Source organism: Manis javanica, chromosome 1 (genome assembly GCF_040802235.1).
Source record: "Manis javanica isolate MJ-LG chromosome 1, MJ_LKY, whole genome shotgun sequence".
In the NCBI taxonomy this organism is placed as follows: Eukaryota; Metazoa; Chordata; class Mammalia; order Pholidota; family Manidae; genus Manis; species Manis javanica.
The window spans coordinates 147,856,569-147,873,322 of NC_133156.1; the positions used below are offsets into that span (position 1 = coordinate 147,856,569).

At 45.3% G+C, this 16,754-nt stretch overlaps 1 protein-coding gene across 1 annotated transcript in view; it reads right to left on the reverse strand.

The window, feature by feature from the left end:
- ADAMTS16 (ADAM metallopeptidase with thrombospondin type 1 motif 16) overlaps positions 1-16,093 on the reverse strand; it is a 161,300-nt gene extending 145,207 nt beyond the window's left edge. Inside the window, exons 1-3 of the mRNA XM_037015523.2 lie at positions 15,865-16,093; positions 15,684-15,786; positions 9,293-9,624 (exon numbers count right to left, since the gene is read on the reverse strand). Coding sequence (XP_036871418.2) covers positions 9,293-9,624; positions 15,684-15,786; positions 15,865-15,987 — 558 coding nt within the window. The 5' untranslated portion in view covers positions 15,988-16,093. The remainder of the gene's footprint in view (positions 1-9,292; positions 9,625-15,683; positions 15,787-15,864) is intronic.
- Between the last annotated feature and the right edge of the window lie 661 nt (positions 16,094-16,754).

Consider the following 16,754-nt stretch of genomic DNA (forward strand, 5'->3'; position numbering starts at 1 on the left):
CATTTTCTAAGGCTGTGAGGGGGTGAGGAGCCCAGCCTTATTTTGAAAGAAAAGTTGGTGCCACTCAAGCCTAGAGTTTCCCCTGCGAGGCTGTGTCGGCAAAGGCTGACCCGGGGTCATTGCTGGCCACACTGACAGTGGGGGTTTATGCAGAGCGCTATGGAAGCATGCTGAGCTGGGGAATGACAAGATCAGAACTGTGCTCTGCAACCCCACTCAGGTTGCTCTCTGGAAGGAAACAGAAGAGCAAAGCTGCAGGTGGGAAACCTCAGCCTTCACGGAACAGTCTCTCAACCCTCCTTCCCTATATCTGCTCACAGTTCCCAGGGCCCAACTTGAACTTCTTTAGGTCATGGGGGCCTGGTTCCTTCTGCAATCCAATCAAAGCTAAGAGTCTTCCTTCAAAATGTTCCCTGAAACAGTGAACTTAAATGTGGCTGACAACATTGAAGAGACAGCCCCTGCTTTTTCGCCTAAGAGAAAAAGATACCATGTACTCACATAAACACTTAAATTGTGATGGGCTGAAATGACCCTAAGGTCATCAGGGCAAATGTTTTTCACAGGCTTTGCATAGTGAAAGAAATCACCATTTACTTAAACTAAATTTCATGTTATATGTTTTGTTCCAAATTTATAATGTCTTTAGGGATGGAAATATAATGATTAAATAACAGAAAACTGAAAAAACTAGATTCATTATGCCATTGCCTACTGAAGCTTTCTGTTGTTTTAGGAGCATTTTTAAACTGAAGGAAGACAACCATTTTAGCATCATGGTAAGTCTGGCAAGCAGCACGATGTGGAATTTTCCTTTTTTTTATTTTGTCTTAGTTTACTTTGTTTCAAAACTGCAAACTTTTTACATATTGACAATGCATGACTTATTGGATATGTTCATTCTGTCAGTTAACTATAGAGCAAAAAATAAGATTGCTGCCTACATTTCTTTATATTGTAATTTTTCAAATGAGAGATTTTTATTTAGCTTTCTATAATTTCACAAAAACTATAGAAAATATAATATGAAATTAATGATTTTTCTGCTAATTTAAAATGCTGGACTTAATCTAATGTCTTTAAAATACATGTTGTTCGTCCTTAAAAAAATTAAACTGGAGTAGTGAAAAATATGTGCAATAAAAGACAAAGGATGAATGTCATTTTTAGATAAAGGAATTGAAATCAGCAAAAATGGCCATAGCTGGAATAGCTGGGGAATCTAGTACCACCAGAAGAGCAAATGCAATGAGTGGCTTCTTGCCGAGTTGTGAGGCTTAGGGAACCTGACAGCCAGGGTAGGATTACTGAAGATGGCTGCTGTCCAAGATGAGCAAAAGGACAGGACTCCACGGAGTGTGTAAGGTCACTTAGAAAGAGAACCTCAGCCCTATAGATGATCACACCCCAATTTCTCCTTTAGGAGTGATTGAAGGCAACCAAACTCACAGACACTGAAAACACACATGCTTGCACACACAAGCCCCTAACTGCCAATTTATCTCTGTACTACAAGTCATGAAATACAACTACCACTACAGCTGAGGAAATGTGCTGCTGCTTCCCTCAGGCAAGCTACGCGGAGACTTAATTTTGATGAAATCAGAGAATAAGGACAAGAACAGCCCTTCACAGAGGTGGGATGTCTGCATAAGAATACGCCTTCCACCAGGCCTGGGGACTAGTCCCTGAGGTCGAGTCCTTCCCCTAGATAAGGCTGGGATGTCCCCACTCTTTTAGCTTTTGGGGCCTACTTATTTTTTCCCTTCCAGACCAGCAGCTGTAAAATGACTTTTGTAAAGCACTAGTATTCTTGTCTCTCCATTAAGAAATTCATTAATTAAATAAACTATTATTGAAGGCATTACTGTGTGTCAGACACTAGTCAAAGTGCTGGGGACAAGGCAAGAAAGTCAAACATAAATCCTTGCTCTACTCTCAATATTCAGCACAACAGATGTCTTGCTTAGTGTTAAGAAATCATCCTTAGCCCCAAACTCCACTTTTAAACTGCTTTGGGGTGTTCAGCTGAAACTGCAACTGGAATTTCTGCTCGCCTACCTGCTCTTTCTTCTCCCCGTTCACAGCTCGCACAGAGAGAGACTGGACAGATGGAGAAAGATAGATAACCTTGTTTCTTCCTGCCCTCTGTGGACTTCCTGTCAGTTCCTGATTGTCTACCTCTCTGCTCCTGATAGACTTCCTTCCTGCCTGCTCCCCTCATCCCCACCCTGGACTTCCTGTCCACCTCCTGCAGACTTCCTGTCTGTTCCCTGTGGATTTCCCGTCTGGTCCTTACTTCCTGTCTTCCCCTAGTGGACTTCTTGTCTGCCATCTGCAGACTTCCTGTCTGTTCCTTACTGCTTGTCAGCTGCTGGCGGACTTCCTGTCTGCCCCCAGTGGACTTCCTGTTGGCCGTCTGTGGACTTCCTGTCTGCTCCTTACTTCCTGTCTTTTTCCTGTGCCTGTCATTCTGTTCCACTCTGGCAGTTTGTTTCGCTAATGGCGACTGATTCCAGTTCATGGTATACTTGAAGTGGCAGTCCCTCTGCATCCTGGCACGGGCTGGCCAGCTCTTTCTGCTCAGGGGTGTGGCCTGGGAGCACACATCTAAATATTAATGATCTCACTTCTTCCTCAGTCCCTCAGCACCAGGGGCAGTGGCTGCTTCTGGCACTGCTACCTTGGAATGCCTTAGTATTCTCTTTTTAGTCCTTTAAAACCTGCTTAATTGTTTTATTAATTCTCCCTTTTATGGTACAGATAATGATAAATACTATGTAGAAAAACAAAGCAACAGAGCAGGGTGGTGGATAGGAAGCATGTATGGAAGGGGAAGAGTAGGCAATTTTAGATGTGTGGGTCAGGAAGGCATGTGACAGTAACGTTTAAAAAGAAGAACAGGGTACATGTGTGTCAAGCAGATACAATCAGCCTGCTCTGGTTGAACTTCAGAGCAGGAGGATCTTGCTTGCAGGAGCTTGGTTTCATGTGGCCCTGCTTTTTACTCTCACGGCTCTACAGTCTCTTGAATAGTCTCTCTGAAAAGCAGGTTCCAGGTAACCTTGTCCTGCAGAGAATCACAGACTTGGATCATCCACCAGAGGGAAGGAACACAAGGATCACATTTCTGCTCCTCCTAGGGGATCCATTTGGCTGTTCTCAGGCTCACCTTAGCCATGAAGAAAGTTCTGGCCCACCTGTGGAGGTGAGCAACAAGCAAGTATTGCTTACAGCAAGTATTCTACTGACCATGATTAGTGTCCATCTGTGGACTGTCCTTTGTGGTGATGGGGGCAACATCTGAATCCTGACAAAGGGATATCAGGCTCACGGGACACTAACCAGAAGGGAAGCCTGCCAGTCTCTCTTCTCCTCCCTGCTACCTGGCCCAGATCTCCAGACTGAGGACACATTTGGCATACTTTTAAAATCTGTGGCACACATTCCAACATTTAAATCCTTCAATTGGTCCCTCCCTATAATGAAAAAGCAACAGCATCCTGCATGTTTCAGTGAAAATATCATTGGTCAGAGAACCTGAAGCCATGCATCCTAGACCTAAATCCATCTGACTTCGCAATATGGCCCAGTCACTCCATCCCTCTGAAGCTTAGGTTCATTATCTGAAAAATAAAGGAAGTGGAATAGAACCATATATTTTATAATTACTTTCTCTAATCATCTAATTGCTTATAACTAATGGTAAGCTAATAGAAAAATCTGTGGTCACTTCAAGTATAAAAGATTATCTTATAAAATGTTCCTTAATCTATTTCCAGTGATGAAATATATTCATTTCTTTCCATTTCAAAGTTCTGGCTATATTTATTCTCCAGGATGTAGCAGAAATTTATGTAATTATCGGATACTTTCTTTTCATCCCCAACACCCACATTTTAACTTTCCTAATAACCATCAACTTTGGCTATACTTTCTCTAAAAACCTTACCTTCTCTCTACAATTTTCCCATATGCCCTCAAAGACTGACATATTTTCAATTACTTATGCCATCACCAGCCCTCTCAGAGAGCAACACCCTTCCTTTAAAACTCATATCTCTTCTGACCATCTCCCAAGTTGCTTCTCCCTTTCTGCTTCTGTTTTACTTTCCTGGCTCAAGAACAGATTTCAAAGTCAGTTGAAAGTTTGGCAATATTTCAGACCGTTTCCTAGGATTTATTGGGTGCTTTACGAATACTCTCAATGACTAGAGTTTCCAGAGAATCTCTGGAGTTTGAGGTTGGAAAAGAAACCTAGTACAAATCAAACAAGGGCCCTGAGTAAGTCTCCAAGCAACTGAGGGAATTCTTAAACAGAACTGAGAACTGTAACATTTACAAGCTTCCCAACATTGTTGAAAACAAGAGAATAGATTTTAGAAGTGATATGGATCCTATGCATTAAACTTAAGAAACATAATGCTTTATGTGAGAGCTAAATGCCCTGCAGATTGTGTGACAATGACAAATGATAGACTTGATATATATATATATATTTTTTGGGTAAGTGCTAATCCAAGAACTCACATGAAATCCTTTAAGCAAATCTAATCCTGTCATATGAAACAGAAAATGTGTCTATACAAACCTCATTTAAAATAATTGACTAATAGAAGTTTAAAAATAATTTTTCAGAACCCTATTGATTCAGCTGCTACAATATATTGCCTATAATATTTATTTATCATCCAAAAACTATGATACATGCAAAGAAACAGAAAAGTGTGATCCATCCACATGAAAAGAAATGGGCAATAAAAATGTCTTCTAAGGGGACCCAGATGTTTGACTTAGTGGATGAAGATTTTGAAGCAACTATGATAAATATGCTCAAAGAACCAAAGGAAATTATAACTAAAGTAATAAATCAAGACCTAACAACATATGAATACCAACATATGAACAATGGGAGTATCAAAGGATAAACACAAATACACCCACACTTTGACATATCACAGTAAAAATGTTGAAAGACAAAGACAAATAAAAATCTTGAAAGCAGCAATAGAGAAACAACTCCTCATGTACAATAAACTTACAGTGAGATAAACAGCTGAATTCCCATCAGAAAGAGACGAAGTAGGACATATTCAAAGCAATGAAAGAATAAAAACAAAAACAAAATAATAACAAACCAAAAAACTGTCAACCGATATTCTCTATCCAGCAAATCAAAACCATAATAAGATATCACTCCATACTCATTAGGAGAGCTATGATAAAAAATATGGACAATTGTCCAGAACACTGAGAAATTAAAGCCTTCTTATGTTAATGAGGGATACAAAAGGGTCCAGTTCCTGTGGATAAGTTTTTGGCACTTCCTCAAAATGTTAAACAGAATCTCCATGTGGCCCTGTAATCACACTCCTAGCTATAAACCCAAGAGAAGGAGACACATGTCTATCTACACAAAACTTGTCCACAAATGTTCATAGCAGCATTATTCATAATAGCCAAAAAGAATACAAGTAATCATGTCCATCAGCTCAGGAATGGATACATAAAAATATGACATGTGTAGAGAACGGGTTATTATTTGGCAATTAAAAAAATGAAATATTGATACATAATTACATTGATTGCAACATGGATGAAACTTGACATGTTATGCTATATGAAAGGAGTCAGTCACACAAGACCACACATGGTAAGACTGCATGTATAAGAAATTGCCAGGTAAGGCAGATCTATAGAGACAGAGCAGATGGGTCAGTGCCCGGGACCGATGTGGGCTGGGGAAGTGGCCATAAGGAGTTTCTTTCTGGAGTGATGTAAATGTCTCAGATTAGACTGTGTTGTTGTTTGAACAACTCTGGGAATACACTAAACACCATTGAATCATGCATTTTCAAGGGTGAAACCCTGCAATACAAGAATTATAGCCCAATAAAGCTGCCTTTTAGGTAATAGCACCTGTCTCAGAGTTCTCATCAGGATAAATGAGGTAACTGTGAAGTCATTAGCCAGGTGTTTGGCACATAAGAGTCCGTAAGTTATCATTGCTCTTCCTGCTATAGTCATTGTCACTGTTTCCTACACTGTGACTAGCCTGGTCATTCTTGAAAAGCATGTGCAATCTGACTCAGGTTTATGTGCCCATACTTGGTGATTACACAGACTTGTGATGTCAATTAGGAGAAACATAAGAATAGCAGATACAATTAAAATATAATCTTACTTAGTGAAATAAAAAATACTTTGAGGCAAGATACTTGGTGGCAATATCAGAAGGGCTTTAAAAGTCTTTTTAGGGTTCATAGATCTTATTTAGTTAGCTACCTTTGGGTTTCATATATAACCACCAATCACTTAATGTTCCTAGGTGGTGTTATCAAGGATTCCATGAACTCGACAGAATGTCAGCATTTTCCTGGGGTAGTTTACTCCTCCATCAAGTACCCCAATCATGCTATGCTAAGAAAGACAATTCTTCCACAGCTATTCTAGAACAACAGAAGCCTGGACACATGCACTATTTCTAAATGTGCCAAAGGAGGCAGCATAACATATTTTAGACAGATTAATTGGCAATTTTCTCCTGCTTTTACTGCTCAAAGAAATCTGTCCTGCATGGACGACACTTTTTCCAAAAACCTACCCTGACGCTCCTCTGGGTTCTCCAGTACCCATCTCTGTCTTTATTTCATCAGCCTGTCATGGAATTGCCTGCTCTCTGCCCCTCATCAGACAGTAGACAACCAGGGCTCAGCTCTGGCAGGACGCAGCCATGCATAGCTCAGAATCTCACTCATTACTCACAGGAGATCCAAAGTAAAATGCTCATTTCAGTTTGCCTTCGTCTTGAAGAATATTTATTTACTATAAATCAGACCATCTGTCACAGTGCTCCTCAAATCACTTCTTAGAGAACTACTACAAAATATTCCCAAACTGAAAATCTGAGGACCAGGGGGAAAATCTCTTTACCAGTTTGGAAATCACGTTGTCTCAGAATTGTAAGACCGTTTTCTCAAATCGAATGATGCAAGACAAACTCATAATTAAGCAATGTATTTTAACTTAAAGCTGACAGTCCAATACTGTAGCTGAAATTGGGAGAATAGAACAAAGAGGATGGCCCCCCACCAGGGATCTGTTTTCACAATGCTCCCCACTTAGGAGCCCTAAGGGGCACAAGGAACAGCAGCCAGAGAAGGGAACCGCCTTGCTAACTCCTGCTGGGTAGTTGCCTCAGTTAGAGACCCACTCAAAAACTCTGAACTGAGATCTACCTGGAACTTTAATTAGAATCTGAAAGAGCTAAGAACAACAAAAGCCATCTTCTAATATAAATGACATGCTATTTTTCTTCCTATGTTAATAGATTTGAAAGTTGAGGGACGCGGAAAACCATCAATCAGGGGAGACATAACAGACTTGGCAGCCACTTGAGGGACATTCCCATTCAATATCTTTTATTATCTGGCTAGACAGTGAACATTTTATCCTCCCTTTTTCTTCTTTAGAAGGCCTTTGATTTGTTCTGTAATGTGGCAAATGCCGCTGACGCTTGCACTTCCAAGTCCGGCTGAGCTCATGTTGGTAATGACTGTCTTTGGACAAGGTGGAGTTAATGTATTTGGAAGATGAATGGTGAAAGCATACAGATTTCTATGCCAATGACCAAAATACTAAATTCCAGAGGAGTTTATTACCCAGAGGAGTCTTTTTTCCTGTTCTTTTTCATGTCTTTATCTTTCACATAGTTGTCATTTACAGCTTTTGCTGGTAACTCCCATTCAGTTCAAAGAGAGCCAGAAATCTCAAGCTGCTGCCAGCCATCTCTATCCAGGGAACAGGCTCCAGGGCATGGCTCAGCCTTTAGGAGAGAGGCCTGGCTCATGGAGACCAGGGCGCCGACCAGCCCGTACCCCTGGTGAGGTAACTGGAAGCACCTTGCCCAATCTCCACAAACAAACCAGGATACTCTTAAGGGCGTGGTGTACCCCCTACCGCCCAGATGGCTTCCATTTCTGGTCTGAGCCTTTGTTGAAGAAAGCCATGGAAGAGATGCCTTCCTTTAGTGCACTCCGTGACAATCTCTAGCCCTTTTATTCAGGAAGGTCTGTTTTCCTTGAAAGCACATGGAAGAAGTCAGCCACACTGTCTTCATGCTTAGCAGTTATGCCCAATAACCACCACTGAATCCTTGGCCACGCCCTATTGTGTCCATTCTCAAACCAAAAGCTTTTTACATATGAATGTACACAGGAGCCCAACTCACACCAAATTCCCCTAAAAAGCAAATGGTACTATACACATATTTTTACAGTTTTAACAGGAGTTAGGATTTGCACATAATTTAGAATTTTAAGGAGCTGTTTACAATGCCCTTTCAGCATCCAGTATTCACATACAAATGCACAAACCCTTATGGGATACAGAATCTTAATTCCCCCCTTCCAGGAGGGAGAGAAATTTAAGACAGACTTAAAGCATTTTCTAGAGATATAATAAATGTTCAGAAAACTTTAACATGATCAAGACCACACATTTTCACTCTGCTACCTAAGCCTTCATCTGTGTCTGGCTGATTAATCTGCACTCAAGAATCTAAGTAACTGTTAAGCTTTCTTCCCTAAAAATAAGGAGATAATTTCAGAAAAGTAACAGATAAGCCCTTGAGATTTTACCTCTGATTGGCCTGAGGGACGCAGGTATCCACCTGACTTGGCTCTGCACTGAGTCCCAGCAAAGGTTGCCGGCCTTAGGCATCTAAGTGATGTTTAATGTCTAATCGAATAAAAAGATATGGGATGCACCAATGGGATCATTAGTCCCGTAAGAGGAGCACCGCCCTGCCACGGACAGCCACCCCACTTGGAATGAGTGTCTAATGCACAGGCATGTCATCTGCATCAGCAAAGTGCTTTCAGGGAGCAAATCAGATAATCAACAGAGCCATTCAGATGGGAACTGTTGTTCTTTCAAAATGAAGACATTGCTGCAGCCATAGTCATGGACCAGTAAGTTAGGGGAGACCATTCCCTAGGAAGTTCATGTCATCAGACCTGGCTCTACACTCTTATGTGTAGTTTTCAAACTGCCGTGCTCTTCCAGTTATTCTAGAACAACACATGCACTATTTCTAAATCTGCCAAAGGAGACAGCATAGCATATTTTAGATAGATTACTTGGCAATTTTCTCCTGCTTTTACAGCTCAAAGAAATCTGCCCTGCAATAACAGAGCAAGCTAAGATACTTCAAGGCAAATCTTGGCGCCCGCCCCCTTTCTCACCTCCCGGTCCCGGTCACCTCCTTGCAGGCAGCAGGGGCTATACTCACCAGGCCTTTGCAGGTTGAAAGAGCCACTGAGGAATTTTTGTGTGACTCTAAGGAGCCTTGATAAAAACAGAAATCCTCGGGCGGGAAAGCCTGCACCGACTTGGCGCCGCCCTTCCCCAGGGTCTGCACTACGAACCCGGGGGCCACCAGCAGGCTGGACACTCTCAGCTGCATGTGGAAGTCATGCCTGAAGCCTCTCAGCCGGAGGTAAAGGGAGTCGGGGTCGGCGCTGAGCTGGGCCAGTGCCCGCCTCCTCCTCTGGGGGTGCGCGACGTCGTGGGACACGTAGTCGCCATTGCGGTCCACTTCATAAGGAGACACCAAGTCATACTCTGAAAGCAAGAGGCGGTGGCTGATGATTTCAGGATTCTGGAAAGGATCAGACATCTTTGAATAGACCCTCTTACCCAATGACACTTTCATCCAGTACGAAATGATGGAGGAAACTACGACTTCCAGCCAATGGCGTAGCAAACTGTAGAAGGCAGAGTTAAAAGGAAAATCTTCAAACTGGCCTTTTGGGATGTCCCTGCTACCCATAATGTGTTATTGCCAGCCCAGCAAATTCTGCCATGGTGGGAAAAATGGATTACAGACCAAAAAATGCTAAAAATGGACTTTGAGGATTTTATTTCATATATTTTACTTTAGACTCATTATAATATGTAACCATGTTTATAGTTCTATTATCTCTTTAGTTCTATTCTGTGCTTTTCATAAACATCTTTATCGAACTTATAAGAAATGTGTACTTTACAAACACCAATAATATATCAGTGAACAATTACAAAGACAAATATGATGGGCATTCTTTACTACTTAATATTTTGATATTTAATTGAAGCTACAGGAGAAGAGGCAGCCTGCACACATCCGCCAGGTCTCTCAGATGGTAACGTTGGGAAATGCTCCTCCATGTACCTGCTCTCTCTGAACAGCACTGCTGACCTCTCGTTGGCCTGGGGTCATGGCACTTGACTGTATTTCACACCCCAGGGCCTTTCAAAGACCTGCACCAACTCTTCTCCTCATCCTAACTTAGAGTATAGTAGCCTAGAACACATTCAAATAAATTATTTTCTTTAAAAAAGTCAAGAAAATCCCAGGGTGCCATCATATTTCATGGCACCTACAGGGTTTCAGTCCAAGATAAACTTACAGGTTTGCCTTGGTTTACATTTGAGTCACTGTCCTCTCTGTGGGAAGGATAGAGAGAAACTTCATAGCTCCTTGTATTAGCAGTTATGCTGTCAGCTGACTGTTCTGTTAGCTGTTTAATAACGGGGACCGTTTTTTGGCTTATCTTGAGTTGGACACACTTCATGGCACCATAACATAAAATAAAGGTCATCCTACAGGAGTGGCATTTGGTCATAAGTGAATGGTAATTGGGTAACTATTTTTTTCTGGAAAAAGAAGGTTTCTTCAAAAGGGAAGACTCCAAGCAGGTGCCTGTCCACATGTCCTGATGGCATTCTGGTGGGTCATTGAAAGGTCACAGTGGAACAGAGCAGGTGGCAGCCTGGCTGCTCAGAAAAGGCACATGCTTGTGTTTGGGAGGCCAAGAAGGCCACAGTGGTGAGGTCCTGTCTGCAGCCCCTGTGCAGAAGCCTGTGGCAAGGTGAGGCCCCAGACCAGGCAGCCAGCCCTCTGTGGCGCAGCCAGGCTCCCCTCCCTCAGGAGCCCAGGTGCGGGGCTGGTCTGGGCCTGGCCCCATGACGCAGGTCTGAACCAGCCTCTGGGGGCAGCTGGGGAGCTGGGCTACATGCAGGTTAGATGGGCAGCAGGTTCTGGTGGACAGCTTGACAACCAACCTCGGAATCTGTGTCCAAGCAGGGCATTTGTGTGTAAGAGGGTGAAATACATTGGAATTGTTCCCTATTTCACTCAGGAAAACAGCCAATCATACAAACATGGTTAGGCTGCATGCAGTGATGGGCAAAGGGGGAGCAAGTCAGGAATTAGTGCAGCTGGAGTACATGTGTGGTCACGGCTCTCCTGAGCTGCTCCAGAGACGAGAGTGAGAAGCGCCTGCCCCTGACTGCCTTCCTCAGCCCTGGCTCCCTGGGCTCAGAGGAAAGACTGGTGCTCACACCTTCCACCTGGTCTCCAGGGCCCTCCACCTCACCGCTGGCCTACTTCCAATCCAACAGAGGCCACGGAGTGAAGACAGAAGCCCACGGACTGTTTCAAACACTGGGCAATCAGCAAAGTTACTGCACATAAAACAATTATCGCCATTAACAAAATCAAATCCTTTCTAGGTGATATAAGCCATATTCTTATCATCTTTTAGTTGGGGGACGTATAATATCTATTTTCAAAATAATGACTTTGATAAGCCTCTTTAACATAAACACAGCATTATGCTAATGTTTGAGAAGCAGCTATCTGATGGCCTCTTTACGGCATTTGCCAATTTCTCTGGTGTAAATATTCAACCATAGCTGATTTCCATTGCCAGTGGGATGCCCCTGAACAAGGTGTTTAGAAGAGATGTCCAGTCGCACAGTAGCATATCTACTTCTACCATGCAGATACAATGGACACAAACAGTCTCAAGGGCACAAATAAGAGTAAAACATAGTAAAACAATTATGAGGCCATGAGGTTTGAGTCCAGTTGACCCTTGAACAATATAGGTTTGAACTGCACTGGCCCACTTACACACAGATTTTTTTCACTTTCAAACTGGAAAAATTTTTAGAGACTTGAGACAATTTGAAAATAACATTTTCTTTTCCCCAGCCTACTTGATTCTAAGACTACAGGAAATCATCCCCACAACATGAAATATGGGTTACCTGAGTTTATGTTATCAGTAAGGCTTCTGGTCAACAGAAGACTATTAGCAGTTCAGTTTTGGGGGAGTCAAAAGTGAAACATGGATTTTCAACTAACTTAACCTATGTACCCTGAATCTCTGCAATGAACATTCTAAGGCCAAACGTATTTTAAGTTTGTTTTTAATATGATTTATTTCACTCTAAGCTTCTATGTTTTAATTTTCCACAATGAGCTCACAAAATTCCTGAAAAGCTAACAATCAGCTCATCAGGACTGGTGCACGCTGGCCCGGCACACCAGACTCCCCACCTCAAAGGCTCTGTACTCAGTGACAGTTGGATCTGAGAACACAGGAGATGATGTGTGGCAAGGGAAACCCGTCTCAACCAGGGAGGTTCCCCTCCCCCAGCTCCAGGACACAGGCATGGAGACATTTTTGCTTGTCACGAAGTAGGAGGGAATCGTAGTACTTCTGGAACCTAGCAGGTGAAGTCCAGGGATACTGCACATCATCCTCAATACACAGGACAGAACCTAACACAATGTTAACAGTGCCAAGGTGGAGAAATCCTGATTCAGTCAAAAGGCAGTTCTCAGTATCAATCATGTACTCCCACTTATGTATAAAAGCACATGTGAGAGGTCAGAGCTAAAGATTCAGTGAATGAACATCAGCACAGTGTGTCACCATGACAAGTTGGGGAGAAGTCAATTATAATTGTAGTAAACTGAAGAATTAAACTAACTGTTGAGCTTATGTTTTAGGATTATATTGTTTTGCGATTTCAAGAAAGAATTTAGTAGGATTCTTGATGTCTGAGAATCCTTTAAATAAGACCTTGGCCTTTTATAGACTTTTAATTCACACAAAGCTGCTCTGGTCAGTACACTGAACTACTTGATTTCAAGGTTTCTTGACCACAGCATCGAGTGTAAATTTCAATCTCTGATTTCAAACTGAGTGTGTAAGGTGTGGGCTGTCTGTGAGCATGCAAGGGCTGGTGTGTACCAGCCGTAGGGAGCCGATTTTGCACACTGCATCCTAACTCAGTGTTCAGTGACATCAGATCGATGGCTTGAAAGCAGCTGTGGTGGGAGTATTTCCCCACAAGAACCAGCAAATGTTACAAATCAGGGCTCCGAAGAGCCTATTGTTAAGCATTTACCTGCAAGAACCTGACAGAGCCTGCCCCATCTCATGTTACATGAATGTCTGAGTGTAAATCAATTAAACTTCCAGCATACACACTCTCATGCAGTCTCTTATTCTCAGGGGAACAAAATTCTAAAGAACTTCTAAGCCTTGCCCTGGGAGCTTCACCTCCTCTGGAATTAAAAAGTGAACAAGTCTTTGATATATCTTTGTTCTTAACAGGAGTCGCTATTTTTATGACAAAGGTAAACCTGTAGGAAAAAGCATTCAGGTCTCCTATTACAGAAGAGCAATGCTGAATCAGCCAAAACGAAATGGATGCATTTTTGAAATGCATCCAATGTCTGAAAACAGAATTTGTGTCAATGTGGGTAGCCACTGTTCCCTCACAAGATATGTGGAGTTCTCTTTATTTTCTTTAAAAAAGTCAGTACTTTCATCCAGTACGAAATGATGGAGGAAACTACGACTTCCAGCCAATGGCATAGCAAGCTGTAGAAGGCAGAGTTAAAAGGAAAATCTTCAAACTGGCCTTTTGGGATGTCCCTGCTACCCATAATGTGTTATTGCCAGCCCAGCATATTCTGCCATGGTGGGGAAAATGGATTCAGACACCCAGCAAACTTTGCAATAAGTTTGAACTATGCGTTACTTTAAACAAACCTTATGGCCAAAAGAGTTATTCAAAGCCAATGCGTTTAATGGATACCTAGCTGTTCAATGGCAAACTGACCCCAGGGTCACGCAAGGTGTCTGCTAGCTCTACTACTCCAGGTGGAAACAGGTAGCACTGAGCAGAGCCTTCTCTCTGGTCCTATGGCAGTGGTCCAGTGGGTCCCCAGCCACTCTCTTGACTTAGCCTTTTTTACAATTTAGACCTAAAACTCACAGAGGGTGGAGGATGAAGACAGAGAGTGCCCACTCAGCTAGAACTTCAACTTATGATAGCTTGCACCTTCCCCTTCCACTTCTGAAGAAGCAAGCGAAGTGGCTGTCATGGAGATGCAGGGCTTGCTACCAGCTAAAGATCCAGGTGATTCAAGCCACCTGCCAGGAGGCTGGGGTCCAGTTCCCAGGAGTCTAACTTTCCAAGTGGGAAAGCACACTCAGGCAGGAAGTCTGGGCTTCTCCTCCAGGAAACAGTTCTCTGCTTATAACGCTCTCATCTTAAAACTTCAGAAATGGTATCAAGGACTCTGAACATATCTTGGGACTTTCAGGAATTTCACGGTTTTATTTAGAGAACTAGAGATTTTACACAAAGTTTTTTTTTTTTAAGTGAGGGAGGGAATTAACTTTAATATGGATTTTATTGTAGAATGTATTGTAAGAGAAATGCTAAAGAAGACAAGGGTACCTCTAAGAAGGTGAGCTTTAATTTAGACAGCGAGCTTCCTCTGGTGAAGACACAGCCATGTCTCAAGGTTTTCTAAGGTGTACATCTAGCTCCCTCTGGTGGTCCTAAAAAAAGGTCCTCCGTTCCAGCATTCATCTGGTTTACCATTGTATGTAGACGATTCTTAATACTCCCTCAGTAGGAGATCTCCATACTTAATGCATATTAAATTCTTACTCTTCGGTAGTTTATGAAGATGAGAAAACTATATTCAGGAATTCTGAATTTATTAGCTCTTTAATTTTCTAGACCTCTCTGAAAATATGCTGGGATAATCACACTTAGTTCTTCCTCTGAAAGTCAGTAACATTTGAGATGACAATTGACTGTTAGAGACGATGCAAAATGCTAACATTTGGTAATCGTCAATGGACATAATGACCTAGCAGCCGAGGCTCCACACCTGCTTCGCTCTGACCCTAATGCAGTTCAGGACAGAGATCCATCCCTGAACAGGAGATTTACAAATGCCACCCACCGGTAAAGAGAAGGCCAGCCAAAGCCTGGCCCAGCGCCTGGTGTCTGCTGGATGCCACAAAACGCTAACTGCCATTACAGCCTCTCCTGGGGTTCGGTACGCCCGGCACTGGAGGAGCCTGGCCTGGGCTTTCATATTAACTGGGAAGGACGAAGCAAAACTGACTTTTTTGTGTTCTGCTCCTTAGGAAGGATTTGGAGACTTCAATTTAAAAAGCCGGAGAACAGGGACCGCGGGATGGAGTTGGGAGCGATGCACTCTTCATAACCGCCCTTATGCGTACGGGGGCACAGGCTCTAGATTATTCCTTGCCTCTTCAATTTTTTAAATGAAGTATGCTTCTTTGGGTTTTTACTCGTTTATGGCAGTAACGGCGGCAAGCCCTGTCTGCTTTACAAGGGACTGAAACACAAACACTGCCGAGAGTCGCCTCCCAGGCGCTCGCTGGGCGGCCAGGAAGCCGCACCCCCGCCTGTCCGAGCGAGTTCGCGTCGGGGAACCCGAGCAGCTCCCTGTCCACCAGCACTGGGCGCGCGAGCTGCTCTCGGAACAGACCAGCCCCCGGCCGCGGACTTACCGCCCTCAGGCCCCCAGCCCGGCCGCTCCGTGGGGCCGGGCGGACGCCGGACGCTCGGGCTCCGCGGCGAGGCGGCTGCGGGTCCCACGGCGCACGAAGGTGCCTGCGGGAGACAGCGGCGCCGCGTGAGGCCGGGCGGGGCGCAAGCGGGGCTGGGGCGCGGGCCGCGGGCGGGACTCACCTGCACCCCCGCCTGCACCAGCAGGAGCAGCCAGAGCGCCGCGCCCCCGGGGGCCCGCCGGTGCCCGCCGCCCCGCGCCCGCCGCCCGCGCTGCGCCCCCGCGGGGCCCGCGCGCGCCTGCATCCCGGCTGGTGGGCCCGGCTGGCGGGCCCGGCCGCGACGAGCGACTGGGCACAGAGCACCCGACCCGCCGGCCTCAGGAGGGCTCCCGCCGCGCCCCGGCCGCTGCCCCGGGCTTATCACTGCGGCCCGGCGGGCGCACCGTGGGAGAGCCCGGAGGGGGCGGGCCGGAGGGCGCAAGGGGAGGAGGGCGGGCAGCAGCGGGACGCCGGAGAGGCGCGGCCACCGGGCGGGTGGGGGAGCCCGGAGGCGGGGGCTCCTGGGCGGGGGTGGGGAGCACTGGGGAGGCCCCCGACGCCAGTGGGCCGCAGGCGGCGCCTCGCTGGGCGCCCGGGGTACGTAGGCAGCCGGGGCGCAAGGCGGCTGGGGAGGGGCCGTCCGCCGGGCGCCTTCTGGGGGTGGGCTCGCCCGCTCTTCGCTAGCCCTACCTCGAGGCCTTGACCTGCGTCGCCGCCGCCGTGCGGGCACCTGCTGCCGGCTGCACGGCGCCGGGCCCCCCGGGCTTCCCTCGCGCCCGTTGTGGAGGTCGCGCGCTGAACCGGGCGCCTGGACGTCCGAGGCCCGCGCAGCCCTGAGTGTGCTCCGGCGTGCCCGCGGCTGGGGAAGGATGGGGGCCCGAGAGGGGCGAGCCGCGGGGAAGCTTCCACGCCTTCGGCCCCGCGGATGTAGCGGCGCTCCTGCCCCCACAGTCACCGCCGCTTTCCACCGGCCTTGCACGCGTGCCAGTGTCCCTGGGGCTGCGAGGTGCCTGGATGTAGCCGACTGATCCA